General features: G+C 39.2%; 1 protein-coding gene across 1 annotated transcript; it reads left to right on the forward strand.

Annotated features, from left to right (window-relative positions):
• Positions 1–1,329: 1,329 nt before the first annotated feature.
• On the forward strand, positions 1,330–14,935 carry LOC137997835 (ankyrin repeat and SOCS box protein 13-like). The gene is made up of 7 exons (XM_068844112.1): positions 1,330–1,466; positions 4,587–4,789; positions 5,777–5,900; positions 8,870–9,013; positions 11,067–11,248; positions 12,107–12,301; positions 13,662–14,935. The coding sequence occupies exons 2-7, from the start codon at positions 4,609–4,611 to the stop codon at positions 13,826–13,828; spliced, it is 993 nt and encodes a 330-aa protein (XP_068700213.1). The 5' UTR covers positions 1,330–1,466; positions 4,587–4,608; the 3' UTR covers positions 13,829–14,935.
• The last annotated feature ends 1,524 nt before the right edge of the window (positions 14,936–16,459 follow it).

The raw sequence follows: 16,459 nt of genomic DNA on the forward strand, positions 1-16,459 counted from the left end.
GGTTTGCAAGTGCATGCCCATGATGATCGTTCTGTAGAATGATCGAACTTCGGAACATTTACAATGCTCTCGTTTGCAGTTTAGAAATTCTCAGAAAGCTTGTCTTAATTTTGTAACTTGTTTTCAGAAGAAGATAAATAGAGAAATAAATAAGATGTGAGAAACTTAGATTTTTCTGAAAGACAAACTCAGATGCTTGGCAAAAACCAACTTCGATTTTAAAACCCAAAGAATTTAAGTCCGATTTAGTAAAAAAAAAACTAGGATGTCCCTTGAGAGCTTTTATAGCTTCCGTAGGTTATTTAATTTTAAGCGAAGGCCAGATGCCGGTCATTCAAAATTATCAGTACAGGAGAATTAAACGACAAAAATTGAAGCAAAAAAGACACCCCGACCCCGACCCCAGGCATTACAGCTCGCACATGTAAACTTGTATACCACAGTTGAACTACTGGTTTTTTCTTCTCTTAAGGACGTTCGCGCCAATTGTTTCTGCGCATCCTTACTGCGCACGCAAATGCATACGCCACTTCATACACGAGCGCGCGCGCTAAGTAATAAAATGAGAAATGATAGGGCAAAAGGCCATTGCCATAGCTTTGCCTGGATTTAACGGTCTTGGACGTTCGGTGACCCCTATTTTTTCTTTCCAGAAACGGATTTTATTTACAATTATCTCCACGTTGTCAAAAAATGAACAAAAAATCAATTTGGAAAGTTAAAAAAATTTCAAGATTTCTGCTCACGGGACATCAAATCTTGCCATCTTGCGGCTGCAAGGCGAGTGAAACTGTGGTCGCTAAATGCGAACTTGATCTTTAAGGAACCTCACCAGTTGACTAAATTCACTTAATAAGTCCACTTAAACAATATTTGGCAGAGAAGATTTCACTTCAAAGATTTAATTGCAATATATTTGGGTTTACAGACACTGGCCTTATTCGCTAACGAAGCCCGATTTTGTCACATTTTGGGTGTTTTTCCGGGCATGTTCTCTCCAAAACGAAGTCGGTGACCCCCATTTTTTTTTACATTTCTGACATAACTAACTCATCATCTTACAGTGGTAAAAGTTTCAGAAAAAAATCAATGTTGAAAAATTTTCGCGCGAACGTCCTTAAGATCGGCAACATGTTCGGCGTGAAAGACCCTATTCCTGGAGGTCTCCGTTCAAGTGTGGCGAAGTAGAGTGAAGCGGTTCTTATAGAGTTGAAACGGGTATGATTTTTATCTTCTTTTCTTTTTCTCTGCTACCACAAGTCCTGGGACACAGTGTCCGGATTTATCTGATACACAAAGCTCCATAATTCCAGGCAAACGACGTGTTGCCTGGTGACGACTTGTGTGTAGTACTCAGCTCTCCTCAATGAATAAAGCCGGGGAGGCATAGACTTCGACTGCTTCGAAAACAAGAAACAAATATAGATAAAGATGTCTGCAATAATGGCGGAAAGGCCATATCGAAGGTAATGAAAATTGTCTATTTGTCACTTTGATTTCGCTTTGAAGTTCTGAGAAAAACAGGCGCAGTAATTATTCTGCAATGTAAGAAACAAGGAATTACTTTTTAAAACACTTCTTTTTCATTTCGTCGCCTTCAGTATTGCACAGATTTACGAATTTTAAGGATGCAACGGGAGAAAACGAGTTTTTAACCTTAACTTTGAATGAGCTCAGCTTACCAACCAAACTCAATTCAAGTAAAATTTATGCTTCAATTTGTAATAGTAAAAATGGGAAAGTTTCATATCAAACGTTTATCTTGCAACACATAAAGCGATATTATTAATATGCCAACCAGAGGGTATAATTGCTTTTGAAACAATAACTTATTTTGTTCCGTGGTTGGCAAATTTCATTATCAAAAGAAATGTGACATCAATGTTTGTAAACAAGAAACATCATGGCTAAGCCTGACATTCTGTCCCCTTGGGGCAGGGGTATTTTGCAGAACGCCAAACGCTGAATGGCTGGCTTCCAACTATGGTAGTGGATTTCTGCAGTAATTACTGTTCACCTGTAGGTGCGGGACCCCGGGTAGGTGAGGTACCCCACCTTCTCATAGTAAAAAAAAAAAAGCCTTCACATGCAATATTGAGAGCACCAGGGCGCTGGGGTGAGGTTTCCAAATGTTCAAACTAAAGATAAAGCCTGAATGAACCACTCAGGTGTGGTATCCCACCTTCAGCATTTACATGGAGAAGACTCACCCCACCTAAGCGACCTGGCTGACCGGGGAACCCCACCTCTCATGTGAACACAATCAAGAAAAAAATAGAAATTGTATAGAGAGATTGGTTACCCCACCTTCATGTGAACAGGCCCTTAGTGCTGATTTCTAAAATGGTTAGCTTGTGGTTATTGTTGCATATATATGTACAGCTATCACCTTCAGATGATGATTTTATAACCTAACCTAACCCTAACCCCTAGTCCCATAGTTAGCCTTTAAAATTACTCCAGCTGCGCCATTCTGCAACTTTTGTAATTTATCACGCAGTTGATCACTTTAGCCATCCCAGACGAGGTTACAGTATTCAAAGTGCAGAGCTGCAAATAATTTCCTGGCTGGCGCCGGTCAAATTGTCCAGTCAAACCTATTTTTGCTCGTACATATCCCATTTTTTGCCAGACAAACATCGAGTACGTCTTATCGCTATTAAAGTGCCCCCTCTCCCCTTCACATGATGTTTAAATATGAAACAAGTACATTTTCAAAGCATTTATTGTACATGAGCTTCGATCTCAATGCAGGAAAAATGGAACGCATAGTACAGTAAAATCAGTATCACATTTGTGCGTACTACTATTGCTTCAGTTCTACGTCTTATGTACGGTTAGTTATGAAGTTGATGACATTGACTGAGCCTTGCTGTCTAGTTGATTTTCATCATAATACAAGCTAACTGATGTGCATGTACAATAAATAAGAAGTAGAATCCACGTCCGCTGATTTGACACAATTTGAGCTCGGAATTTTATGAATAAGGGTAAATCTTAAAATGTTTCACTGCTGTATCTTATTAAAAGGGATCGGGGAAATGATACTAACAGACAACTCTCTTTTTTCCATTTAGAATACTAGAACGACCGCCTAATTTTGCTACTTTTCGTCAATTTCAAGTCTATACTCCATGGGGAAAACATTACCTAATCCTTGCGACATATGACGTCTGTAAATCCAATTCTTATCTACATTACTATCACTGAAAAGCTTCTTGGTAACCAAGCTTTTATCAGGGGCGTACCGGAAGTGATGATTGATTTCTTCCCTTTGAGCTTTTTTAATCTAAACTTACTGCATTTTTGCTTCAGTAAAGTTTGAGACGAATTTTTCAAATATTTCGTATAAATGACTCACACATCATGCGACACATAACACAATGAAATCTGCGGTCAATCGTTTGAGATGAATCGCGTATATAGGCCAGGTATAGTTTACATCTTGTCATATGTGAATTTACTGTTAAAAAGGTTTGTTTCCTTGGAAAATAGAATGTTTAGTCAATCGCGGTATTTATAGCTTAAGTGATTCACACAGAAATGTCGACAAGTAGACAAATGAATCTAAACTTGCTTTCTTGTTATTGTTATTTTCACACTTAAATTTTGAAGACAAAGGGTGCCATGACCCTTTCCCAGACACTGAGAGGTTTTGTTGTCCTTCTCGCATCATGTTTACAAAAACCCACACGGACTAATAATAAAGGAATTCACACCCATGACCGGTACACATCTGTAAGACCCGCTAATTTGTGGTGACGACTTGGTGAATGACAAAGCAAAAATTTGCAATGACAGCCAGAAATTCTATGACTACTATGAATCATTTATTAAAAGTTCTTGGTCTTATAGTTAAATATCCGTCTTTTCCCCTCCTTTTTCACAAACGCCAATAATATTGAACCTGTAAATATTTAAAATTTGGAACTCTAAATTATTTCGCTAACAGCGTAAACGACCGGACAAATTGTCCGGCCATGTAAGAATTTGACTGCACAAAACCTATTTTTGACCGGACATTGTCCGTTGACCAGCCGTTATTTGCAGCCCTGAAGTGAGGTTGAATTATAGGGTTATAGACTAGTACCACTGTAGATTGGGAGATAAGGGGCCTGATACGTCTAATTAGGGTACCTAATTAGCCAAAGCTAGAGCGAGTTTCAATTGAGTGTCGTAAAACCAAAACCAAAGTAATTACTTTGGCCAATAGAGAGGACTGAGACAACCGGCAAACCAATCAAAACTCGAAGTAATTACACGTAGCCGACACAAAGCGCGGGAAAATGTGCACGCGTGAGCCAAGATTGGTTTTGGTTTAACTTCTGATTGGTTGAAAAAATGGCGCGAGAACTTTGAACCAATCACTGAGTGAAGTAATCATAAACCAAAGTAATTATCTAATTACTTTCGACACCTAATTGAAAAGCGCTCTATCATCTTACACAATTCATTAGCGTGATTAGAGCAGAAAAGCCGATCGATTGTTGATATTGAGACCATTATTGATCTTAAATAAATGTGGCCTAAACCTGGCAAAGAACCAATAGGTATTTAATAACCGTTTGTGCTATTCTTCCGAGCAGATGAACCTGTGTTTTGGATACTATGGGTCAACGATACACTCTGCTCTTTACGGCACGTGAGGGTCGTGAAGATGACCTGCGCTGGGCCCTCTATGACCGAAGAATATCCCCTGATCTGCGAGATCCTGACACTAAGCAGACTGCTCTGCATTTGGCAGCTGCTAGGGGTCGTGTTGGCTGCGTAAGACTCTTAATGGAAGCTGGTAAGGGTCATGGCTGTTGCCTAGTGTTGTTTTATTCTGTTGATGATTTCAGAACAGTTAACGATAATTATTATTTTCCGAAGGCGAGGTGTTTAATTGTGTTAGCATAATTAGATATAATTAGGTGATTATTTTTAAAAAAAATTGTTAATGTGCATTTTCTTTAAAAAAACATTATAAATAAAACTTTGTGTGACACCTCGACAAAATAGCTTGCGGCCATTTTGAAGAAAACCTGTGGGTGGGTTTATTGCGTAATGATCACCTCAAGTGCAACCAATCAGTGCAGAGAATTTTCAATAATCATATAGGTAATTATACTAAGATAATAATACTGTTTCGAAGAGATATTAATCTGTCAGTGACACAGGCATACTCAGAAAAAATCTGTGTGCTCCTAACAGGAGTTGAACCTATGACCTTGCGATGACTCGTTCAGATGCTTTATTACAGAGCTACAGTAGACGTGTGGGAGTGAGGCCAGTAAACTAGGTCATGTGACAATCACCTTGCGTACTTCTAGTGACTGAAATGTCAAATGGAGGCATATAGCAGTGATAGTAAATGTGATGGAAAATAGTAAGTATAGGAAATCGTGTCAACGCAAGTGCATTTTGTGATTGCTGGGCACGAGTGATGTTTTGAAAGGTCTCAAAATTGCACTTGTCGTAGGCGAGTGCAATTTGAGAACTTTCAAAACATCATGAGTGACTAAATCACGAAATGCATGAGCCAGTTCATACGATTTTTTATCATAATTATACTCAATCAAAATCACACCATCGCTTTGTTTCCATAGCAACTTTTATATTGCACTTTATGCATAATTATGTCATTGACCAATCGGAAACACAATATTTTGTTGAGTATATATACCGGTAATAAATGATGAGGGCATAAATTGTGATACCAGTATGCATGAACCATTGTAGTTTAATGGCCCAACTCCCACGTTGGCATTTTGATGAATCAGTTGGTTTTCTTTAGGGGCAAAATGTAATGTGCAGGAGAAAGATGGCCTAACTCCCCTACATCTTGCTGTTTACCACGGCCATGTTAAATGTGTCAAAGTGTTAATTGAATATGGGGCTGACGTTAACAGCACATCAAGGTGAGGTTTTATTTTAAAACATTGGAGCAAAGTTCTACAAAATACAGGGCCTTATTTGAGACCTATGGAAGTGCTGTTTGGCTCATTTGGCTCAGCAGTGTATGAAAGAACGAATTATAAATATTGGGGTCTTTTAAACTGGTGGCCCGTTTGGCTATTTTGGCTCAGCAGGGGATGAAAGAATGAGTCACAGCCTTCTCAAAACCGGCCGGTCAACGGCTCAATGAGCCACCTCCTCAGAAAGTTTGACCGTCTCCTTCCAGTGAGAAAATGTCTTATTTAAACAGACGTCACAATTTTAGCTCTAAAGTAAAGTCACTGGAGATGATATAAAGGCTTAAAAAAATGCTTGTTTGGCGTACAAATTGGCGTCCGCAATATTTTTTTGCGTGGAGCACGTGAACTGTTTAGTAGTTCTTATCAGATACCATGCAAAAGTGTCAATTCCATATGTGAAATTTCGTCACTTTAAATCCCCCAGATTGCATTAAATTGCATCTGTGAGTGTCTAAATCTCAAAAATTTCCTAGGGGAACATGCCTAGCTGGCGCCCTTTGGGCACTCGCTTGGGTGCCTTTGGCACCAAAACCGTCTCTACTTTCCTTATAACCTGCTCCCCAAAAACATTTTGAGAAGGCTGGAGTCATATAAATATCTGAATAGTGGGGTCTGTTTAAAGCTGGTGGCCCGTTTGGCTGGGCAGTGGATGAAAGAACAAATCAAATAAATATTGGGGTATGTTAAATTGGTGGTTCGTTTGGCTCAGCAGTGGATGAAAGAACGAGTCATATAATTTATTTGGGTCTCTTGTACTGGTGGCTCGTTTGGGTCAGCAATGGATGGCAAAGGAGCCCGGCTCGTCAGTGGAGTCTCTAGATGTGGCCCTGAATTTTGTAGTTTAGCCAAAACATTCTTGCTTGCATAACAGCATCATGCACGTTGATTAGTGTGGAACTTGCAGAGTTAGAGGTCTGCAGTTTAATGCACTGAAATTTCCAGTGTCAGGTTTGATGCTGATCTATCTCACTGTAGTTAAAATACCGGTACTCATATTCATCTCATTAATAATTCATGAAGGCAATGTTTTTACGCCATATCTGATGTAGATTTTCCTTCATAGGCCTTTTTAATCACACGGTTGTTTTTGCACACTGAGTACTAAATCTATTGTCTATGGCCAATAAGACCGCAGTGCAAATAAGGCCCTTTCACAAAGAGTTTTCATTCGTTTTCTTTCTGAACCCATGCACCTCTAAGAGTTTGCCACTGATGAGTAAAATCATCTGGCATTTAAGGGAAGGAGGGGAAGGGGGGGTGGCTCTCAACCTCCAAACTGTTGCCATAGATGCCTTCAAGTGGTCATTTCTCAAGGCCCTTTAACACTACAGTTATCCTTTTTGCCAAGTTGTTCTATTTAACATTTCTTTGTCTGGTTCTACTCACAACCTTTTTTTCATAAACCATATGACCAAAACAGAAGATGCCAAAAACTCAGCGAGATAACTATGTTTTTCACAAATTGTTAACGCAATAGTATGAGAACGTTCTAACACCACATCTTTAGCATGGATCAAAAAAAGATTATTTCTAAAAAAAAATTGACATCATAAAAGCCTTCCTTTGAGATACTATTCAAAATATCAGTTCCATTTTTTTGTCCAAATAGAAATTCCCTGCTACAGTTGACGAAAAATAATGGGACAGTTCTCATCTGGTGAAAAAACCACCTCTTCCTTTCATTTCCTGAGAGTTTTTTACGTGCTTTTCTCTCAAATGCACGATAGAGGACTGGGACTAGTTGTGCATATGCCTTCTGATTGAAATCACGTCCGATTTCCATTGGAAAAGTTAGTTCAAAGAACCATGCATGGCTAAAAAGCTTCCTTAGCAGCCATTGTCTTTCTGTATTTAAGAGCCACCCCATGAGTCTCACTTTCACAAGGGAAAGGGTTAAATGCGACATATTTTAAGGACGGTGCCTACTATTGTTATAATGGGCGTACGTTCTGTGAATCTCGAGATACGCGAATTTCCAGTGGGTGGTGCTTATTGACACAGGGATATTTCTGTGTGGTTCAAAAGTGTGCAGAGAAAGCAGAACTTAGCAAGTGATCTTGGCATCAAAAAAGAAAATTGGGGGTAGCCACGCATTTTTCCGAGATAATTAAGCTTCAATTTGGAAAAGAACTCCATACATTGCTTTGTATTTTAAAGCTTTTTACAAATATTGTTGATTAATTATCTTCGAAAAGTGCATGGTTACCCCCAATTTTCTTTTTGGATTTCAGTAACACTTGTTAAGATCTACTTTTCTCACATCCTTGAAGTAAACCGCGCAAAAATACATGTACAGTAACTTTGAATTAGGAGACACCATCCTTAACTTTAGTGGCTATTATTTTAGGGTGCTTAGGGGAAATCTTTAGGTAATCATGAGTTTTAGACTAGGAAATGGTAATGTGGAATTCCTTTACTGATAAAATTATCATTACGTCATGAACAAGATGATTTTGAGCAAAAACGGCCTTTATCCAGCCGATTTGCCATAAACTTGAAAATTGTCAGGCAGACTTTTTTCTGAATTTTTAAAAGTGTCCATCCACACTTCTCTTTCCTTTTGCTGTATTTTTTTTTTAATGTTGTTCAAGTTGCTATTGCAATGTTGAGGTCTACTTTTCGGGCATTTTGGGAGTCATGAAATATCATCATTTTGCATGACATAGCCCCTTTAATCAAAACAAGCAGTGATATTGATCTGGAAACCACCAAGAAGTCAAAAGGTCAAGATGGTGGACTCATCAAGTTGTGATTTCCATTGGATTTTTTACGTGTAAATCATCCCAGAAAGGGCAGCTAAGACGGAGGAATGTGTCAAGCCATATTCAGAACCTACTTTGTACCTGGCTCTGAAGTGGCATCGGTTTTAAAATTTTAGCTAAATTGCATTATTACCTTTACTCTCCAATCAGATTTGGCAGCACTCCTTTACACCAAGCTGCTTACTTTGGACATTTTGACTGTGCTGCCGTCCTTCTTGCTGCTGGTGCATTGGCTAATGTAGAGGAAGCCTGGGGTCAAACTCCATTGTTCCTGGCAGCACAGCGGGCTCACAGGTTTGTAGAGTTTGTATCTGCCTTTAGATTGGATCTAAACAAAATTGTTTTTCGTTCCTAATGTAAGTCTCCCCATCCAAAGCAAACATATGTCACCATTGTCAGTTTGTCACGGAGAATTTCACTTTGTCTGTGCCGTGCAAGCCACGTAAACTTGGCACAGGGTTTGTGCAACTCCTTGAGTCCTTGAAAAGCCCTGGAATATAATTTTGGACTTCAAGGGCACTTGAAAAGCCCTTGAAAAAAAGGATTTTGCAGAATACTGCTTGAAAACTTCTTGAGTTTTTACTTGGGTGAAAATTGTTGAGATTGCATCATGCTAATTAGTGAAAAGGGAATTTCAAAAACTGAGCCCAAAATCGACTATTAGGGAAACATTAAAACCTAAAATTAAAATTTCATTGCATGCACTGACAACTTGCACGATGTGGTAAGGAATATCAAGGTAGGCTTTTTCAGCAAAGAAAATACTGAAACACCATGTATGGCATAGAAATCGTCTTATAAAGACTCAATTTCTTGTTCTTGAAAACTCCTTGAATACTCCAGGAATTTTATAGACAAACTCCAGCAAAAACCCTGTTGGCAGAACTATCAGTCATTTGGACCCACGATCGTCATGTGATAGGCATGGGTCTAATCTCGATTTTACATCACAAACTGCTTTGCATTCCTGTTTGCAAAGAAATTTTGCATTGCAAAGCAGTTTGTGATGTCAAATCGAGACTAGACCCATGCCTTTCCCATCACGTTCGTGGGGGTCCAAATTATTGCTAGTTTTGATGTAGCTTTGTCTGCATTTGAAAAGCGAAACTTTGAGGTAAGAGTGGTATAACATGTTTGCTGCTGGTGGGCAAAATTAATATTGTAAATGAAAAATGTTTGAGTTAAGGTGCGCTTTAAAGGGAAAACTTCGAAGTCGTTCAATTTAAAAAAAAGTCAAGGATTTAAAAGTTAGGAAACTTTTGAAGTTTTGAGCTGAAAAGAACTTTACATTTGTGGCTAATAAGAGCTTTTAAGGTCCAATGGAAGAATTTTCATTTTTTAGCTTAAACAAAGGAAAATGCAAATTCCGGGCTCTTTTGTTTTTGCACAATTCAAAACTAGTGCATTTCCTTGCTGGTAAATTTCTACTGGGTTGTGTTTAGAGATTTAAGTATAAAGCACAGTAGGTTTGCATGAAAACAAGGTCCGGAGTTGGTCCAGGTCAATTCTCCTTCATCGGCCCTCCCTACCCTAGGTAAGGTGAAAAAGTGAGGGGAGATACTGTCAAGAAATTTCCTCACTCTATTCGTTTCCTGTAATCTCTCAGACTTTGGGAGATACTTTGGAAGCCTGATACAGGAGCTTGTTTGCTCTTGCTTCCTCTGTGGTGGGAGGATGTAAGCCAGGACAAGGCATGTTCATGCAGCACACAATCCAAAGCGGGAATATTTGGTGAATTTTTTGTTACTGTGTAAAAATTTGGAATAGTTTACTTCGTGAAATTTGCCATCTATCCAAAAACAAGAGACCACTTTCGATATAATTAAGATTCAGTCCTAAACAAAAGGCATCATCTCGAGGCTCTGGGGAATAAACTCATACAAATCCTTATATTTATTCCCCAGAGCCTAGAGATGATGTCTTTTGTTTCGAACTAAATTTTAGGATATCGAAAGTGATCTACCGGTATTTTAAAATTAAAATCCACAATATCCTACTCCAAAGACTTTCAGAAGAAAATGACTATATTGATTCTTCTGTCTTACAACAAAAATATATTAGTACTTTTGCTTTTCATATTTGCACTTTGTATTGATTTGATTTTAGATGATATTTTCTTATTCTAGTTGACTGTATACTCTGTACACTAGTTATTTGTATACTTGTTCGTTCTACAATGTATTGTTTGTAAAACTATTGAATACCGTAGCTTTCTCTACTTGTTCTCTCTTAACCACTGCTCGCCTCGACTAGCTATTGCTAACTGCGAGCAGTGCAGATTGAAAATGTATCACATAATGAAATTCTACAATAAACGGAATAGACGGAGTTTTGTTTTTGTTTGAAGTGATGTGGTCAGAATCCTGTTACAGTATGGTGCATTTGTGAACCAGACTGACAAAGCACACTTTAAGACTGGTCTCCATGTGGCATGCGAAGCTCAGAGTGTGGCTTGTGTGCAGTATTTGCTCGATGCTGGTGCTGATCCTAATGTACAAGCAGAACATGGCCGTACCCCACTTCACATAGGTATGTGCTGCTGGTCTTTTAGGGGGAAGGCTGGAGTGTCATGGTACCTCTCCTGGTTTTTGAAGCCGTGCTTTATAAAGGAAATAGAATATCGTAGATTCCAAACGTGAAATTCGCGAACTTTGCGAACTTTGGAGAGGAAGGATAATGTGGGAAAATCTCTTTAAAAGTTTTAAAAATCCCCTAAAAATGTGAAGGAAAAAAAAGACAACAAGGTTCTTCATAGTTGAGAAAAATAAGATCTTTGTTATTGATTTTACAACAAATAGTTATTTCGGTTGGGGTTATTCTTGTCTCTAGAGTCGCTTTCCTTTTGGTCCGCTCCAAGAACACGGACTCTGACGACAACCAAAAATACTCGCAGTTACTGGTATAATTTTGTAACCGTTGACGACCGTTATTGTTTCGAATTTCTGAGAATTAGCGGAAGAGCTGCAAGTCCGTGATTCGCGGACTTCCTGCTTTTTTATCCGGTGAGGCTAAATCGCGTGGGTGGGTGGGTCGTGGGTCGTGTTTGTTTGAAGATCTATATTAGCTCCTTCAGTGCTCGGTTCAAATTTGTCGCAGGTGTTAGGTCTTGTCTGTTTCGAGAATTTCCAGTCGTTGATTAAAAAAATGGTTAGGGTTAGGGACCCACGACCCACGACTCACCACCCTCCCACGCCGATTAGACACTCTCGCTGTGGCTGTGGCCTGTAGGTGTTCTTGGTGCTAAGTAAAAGGCAGCGGGCTCTGGGGGCGATAATGGGTCGGGGTTATCTCTACTTAAGTAAAAAAGACCATGATTTTACATAAGTTAACGCTTGATCAAGTGTACTCACCGAAAGGGTTCTAATTCGCTTCATTTTGCACTTTAAGTACTTAGAGGTGAGGAGTCTGGCCCCTTGATACAGCTTCTGGTAGAGTACGGCGCGCGATTTGATGTATTGGATGACAGCGGTAATTCACCGGAAACCATACTTCAGTCATTGGTGACGCGCTATGGAAACGGACCAAATATGGAAATGTCTGAATCCTATCAGCAGTTGCTTCAGTTATTATGGGATAGCAACGGTGAGCTTTTTTTTATCGGTTAGGTTCTTTTCAATGCATTTTACTGTTAGTGTGGGCAAAAATGAACTCAGGTCACTATGTCAAGGAAATCGTTCTAAAATGATTTTTAGACTGTATGAAGTGAAAAGAAAGAATGAAATGAAAGTTGGAAAGATCATTGCACTTAGTTGAGCGACTTAAAATGCTATTTTCACCAAGAAATTAATTCTTCTTTTTCTTTGGATTTCAAAACTATGTTATGGGCCGATTTACACGGTACAATTTTTGGCGTATGCGACAAGCTTACGATTGTCGCAGATTAAAATTCTGGGACATTTTTTCTGACATACACGACAATCGTAAATGACTTGTGAGCCTGTCGTAAGCTTGTCGCGTGCGACAAAAATCGTACCGTGTAAATCGGCTCAAACTAAACACTAAGTGACTCATGTCTCAAGTCTCGAGTTAAAAGAAGACTCCTGTTTATTTTAACTGGAAGTTTCCTATTTCACGGTCCGCCAGTACTAATTGTATAATCTTGGGATCGCTGGAACGAGGAGAAAATGACGTCAAAGACTCACTAGTTTAAAGGTCCGTGCAAAAGGACGCAACAACTCCCGACCTTGTTGGGCCAGTGTTGGCCGACAATGTTGCGTCCGGAGCTAGAAGTTTGACCCGTTTCGAACGTCGCGAAACAACTCCCACCAACACGCAACAGGGTGTGTAAACGGGCGCAACATGTAACACCCAACAATGTTGGCCAACAACATTTGGACAATGTTGGCCAACAATGTTGGGACGGTTTGCACACGGCTTAAGAATGTAATCCGTGCGTACGCGGCTGAATTAATATGCAGCACGGGGAGTTTGGGGCTTTCAGACTTTTAACCTCGTGTTTTGCATATATAATAAGCTGCGTTTACGCGCAAAATTTTTGAGCTAGTGAGTACGTGACGTCACTTTTCCCTAGATCCAACCCTCTGAGGTCCAATCGGTCAGTGTTGAACGTGAGTAATGGCGGACCGTGAAATCCAAACCTTAAACTCAAAGTAAACAGCCTTTGGATAAAAATCAAAGCTCAAGCTATTGCTAGTCAGGTGTTAAGCAAACACACTTTCAAAATCCGAAGGAAAAAAGGAAGTGATTTTTTTTATCATAGTAGCACTTTAAGCTGTTGCAAAGTCCAGGCAAAGGCCAGATTCAAACCCATGACCGCGCGATTATTGTTGCACTTCCTCTACCTGGTGCGAGCCTCACTGTGAAATTTCTCAATGCCGTTTGCTGACATAATAATTGTCTTTCCTGATTTCGTTTTAAGAGAAACTTAAAAACCCTAAGGGTGCCTTAATAATCGTGTTTGTTTTTAAATTTGTATTTTCAGAGAAACCTAAGAGCTTAAAGCGTCTTTGCCGTCTATCAATTCGCAAGCTTCTCTCGCCATGCACGATTGAACTTGTTGACAGTCTGGGCGTACCATACTGCCTTAAAGTGTACATTCTACACATTGTGGAGCAAAACAAAAAAGTCGATAAGATAATGTCAAATTAATAATAATAATAATATTATCTTTTGAGTGAATTTAATGTCTTTACCTCCTAGTATTATCATAACAATAATTCCTTTTTATTCAGGTCTCAATCTTATTAAACTGAGCACAAAGGTCTCTTCTATATCGGTTGTTTGCAACCGATACAACACAGATAACAATGCTGCAATGTGCAGTTTCTAGTGGACGAACAAAGGGAGCCAATAAGAGATCTTTTATTTTCGTCCACCAACATGGCGGCGATGACGTCACGTGAAAACCACCTATAAGTTCTTATAGTTCACCACTAAATTTTCTCCGATTCTTATTGGTTTAAATTGATCACGTGACGCGATAGTGTTCGTCCGCGGAGAGACACTATCAGCCCATAGTGCCCGTCCGAGGAAAATACCCGGATGGATAGTGGTCGTCCGCTGAAAATACCTGAGTAAACAAGCGGCCTTATGGAAAATAAACAATCGAAATTGTATTAAGAGGGTTTTTGTTTGGTTTCTTTTTCAAATTTTCCATTGGCTGACACGGCTTTCGTCTAATAAAGTTGAAAATAATTTAACATGATTTTTAAGCTGGCGCGCGGAAGAAAATTTAGTAGTGAACAATAAATACAATAGAGTGTTTTATTGTTTAAATGGTACTGATTAGAGAGGCGTTATTTTGGCAATTAGACTTAGCTACATGATTCCGGAATTTTTTTGGGAATTTCAGAAACTGTCGGGAATTTTAGAAAAAAATTAACAATTTCGAGAACTTTAGGGCAATGTAAACATTCACCTGACATGTTGTATTCCAACCTACCAGGAGAGGGGTCAGTCTGTTTATATCCATTCCTTATCAGCGGTTATTCACCCAAAGCGGTCGTACAGTGCATCTAAGCAGCAGTTTCTCACCGTAGTTTCGGAATCCGGATCTTTGCTTGATAGCAAATATGGCAGACTTTGGACCATAAGAAACGAAATTTACAAGAATTTTCGGGAATTTTAGAGAGTTTTTTGGAGAATTTTAGACATTTCTAAAAGAATTTTAGAGCTTTTGTTTGGGAATTATGTAGCTAAGCCTAGTCGCAATCAAACCTCGCGACATTAAAACAAATATAAGGTGTTTTTTATGAGCGTAGAAAACTGAAGTACTCGGAGAGAAATCTCTCGCGGCATAGTAGAGAACCATCAAACCATACTCACATGTGACGTTGAGTCCGAGAATCGATTCTTAGCTAGATTAGTGCAGATTAGTCCAGGGGTTGATTTTAGGACTGTCGGTCAAACGGTACAAAATGGCCTTAAAGGCCCTGGCAAACAACCTCAACATTTTCCTTTCGATTGTGTTGAACGATGTTGATTGCTGGGGCGAGCAAACGCTTTCAACGTGCTTTTAAAGTCATTCAACATCGATTTAACTTCGTTTCAACATGTTTCAACATGGTTGAAAAGGGGGGTGGGGGGAGGGTGGGTGGGTGTTTGGTAAAGGGTTTTAACACCGCTATTCAACAAAAGCCGTTTGCCGAGGCCGTAAGATGTGCATTATTTCATGGGGAAGTGGTCAATGTATGGTTCCGTTGATGCATTCCTAACTTATTATAGGCCACTTTCAAAAATACCATAATACTCTTTGTTTGCCCTCCAAAATTTTGCAAGAGTATTGTTTTTGTTTTCCCTTGCTGCCATTGTAATTCCCAAGAGAAACTGGAAACAATGCCTATGCAAAATTTTGGAGGGAAAACAACGAGTATTGTGGCATTTTTTACAGTGGCCTATCGACGGACCATTTCAACAACAACAATAAGTTTATTTGTACCACACGTAAATAGGGATACACGAAAATAAGTAGTAGACTTAAGAAAGGTACAATACCCCCTAGAAGATAACAAAGAAGCTAATCTAGCTAGGAGGCAGGATAAGTAATTTTACGTCTAAAGAAAAAAGTCGATTCAGGGAGGCACAAATATAATGATAAAAGATAGGCAAACAAAGAGAACGACAAAAAAGGAAGAAGAAAAAAAAAGGTGTCACTTCAGATGGACTGGAGTAAAGAGGAAATATAAATAACTTAATGTATTCGTAGTATTCGTTAACGTGACTTATTATGGACGGACCATTTAATTTTTGTGGTGAAATGTTAGGTTGGGGGAGGTTAGATGCCCTCGTTTGAATGCGAATGTTTTCAGCATCTGTACCTCACTTGTTTTTATCAATACAACTGAACCGTACGCTGCAATGACTTTACGTTGTGGTTTTAACCGTGTACTCTCGTGCAAACTCGGTTCTCGCACTTGTCATATGACACGAAGACGGCTACGGCAACGAAAACGCAACAAAACACGAATCTCATTGGTCAAAAGGGGAAAAATAATCGTGCTGCACGTGCAGCACGCATTTTAGCGCATATTTTTGTGGTACTCTGCGTAACGACGTGAAATCATCTAATTTGAGGTTTTGACGACAACGTGAGCATACAATATAAATCTTTCAGTCTCTGTTTTTTTCTCCAAACCGCTTGGACCAGTTTATTAATTTGAACACTTCGTCTATATAGTACGACGTAAACGAGATGGAATTTTTTACCACAATTGCTTGTAATCTCGCAATCTAATTGGCTAATTTGCGGTGGTCGATAAGAATCTAGACAATGCTGTACGC

This window comes from Montipora foliosa, chromosome 3, assembly GCF_036669935.1.
Source record: "Montipora foliosa isolate CH-2021 chromosome 3, ASM3666993v2, whole genome shotgun sequence".
Taxonomy (NCBI): Eukaryota; Metazoa; Cnidaria; class Anthozoa; order Scleractinia; family Acroporidae; genus Montipora; species Montipora foliosa.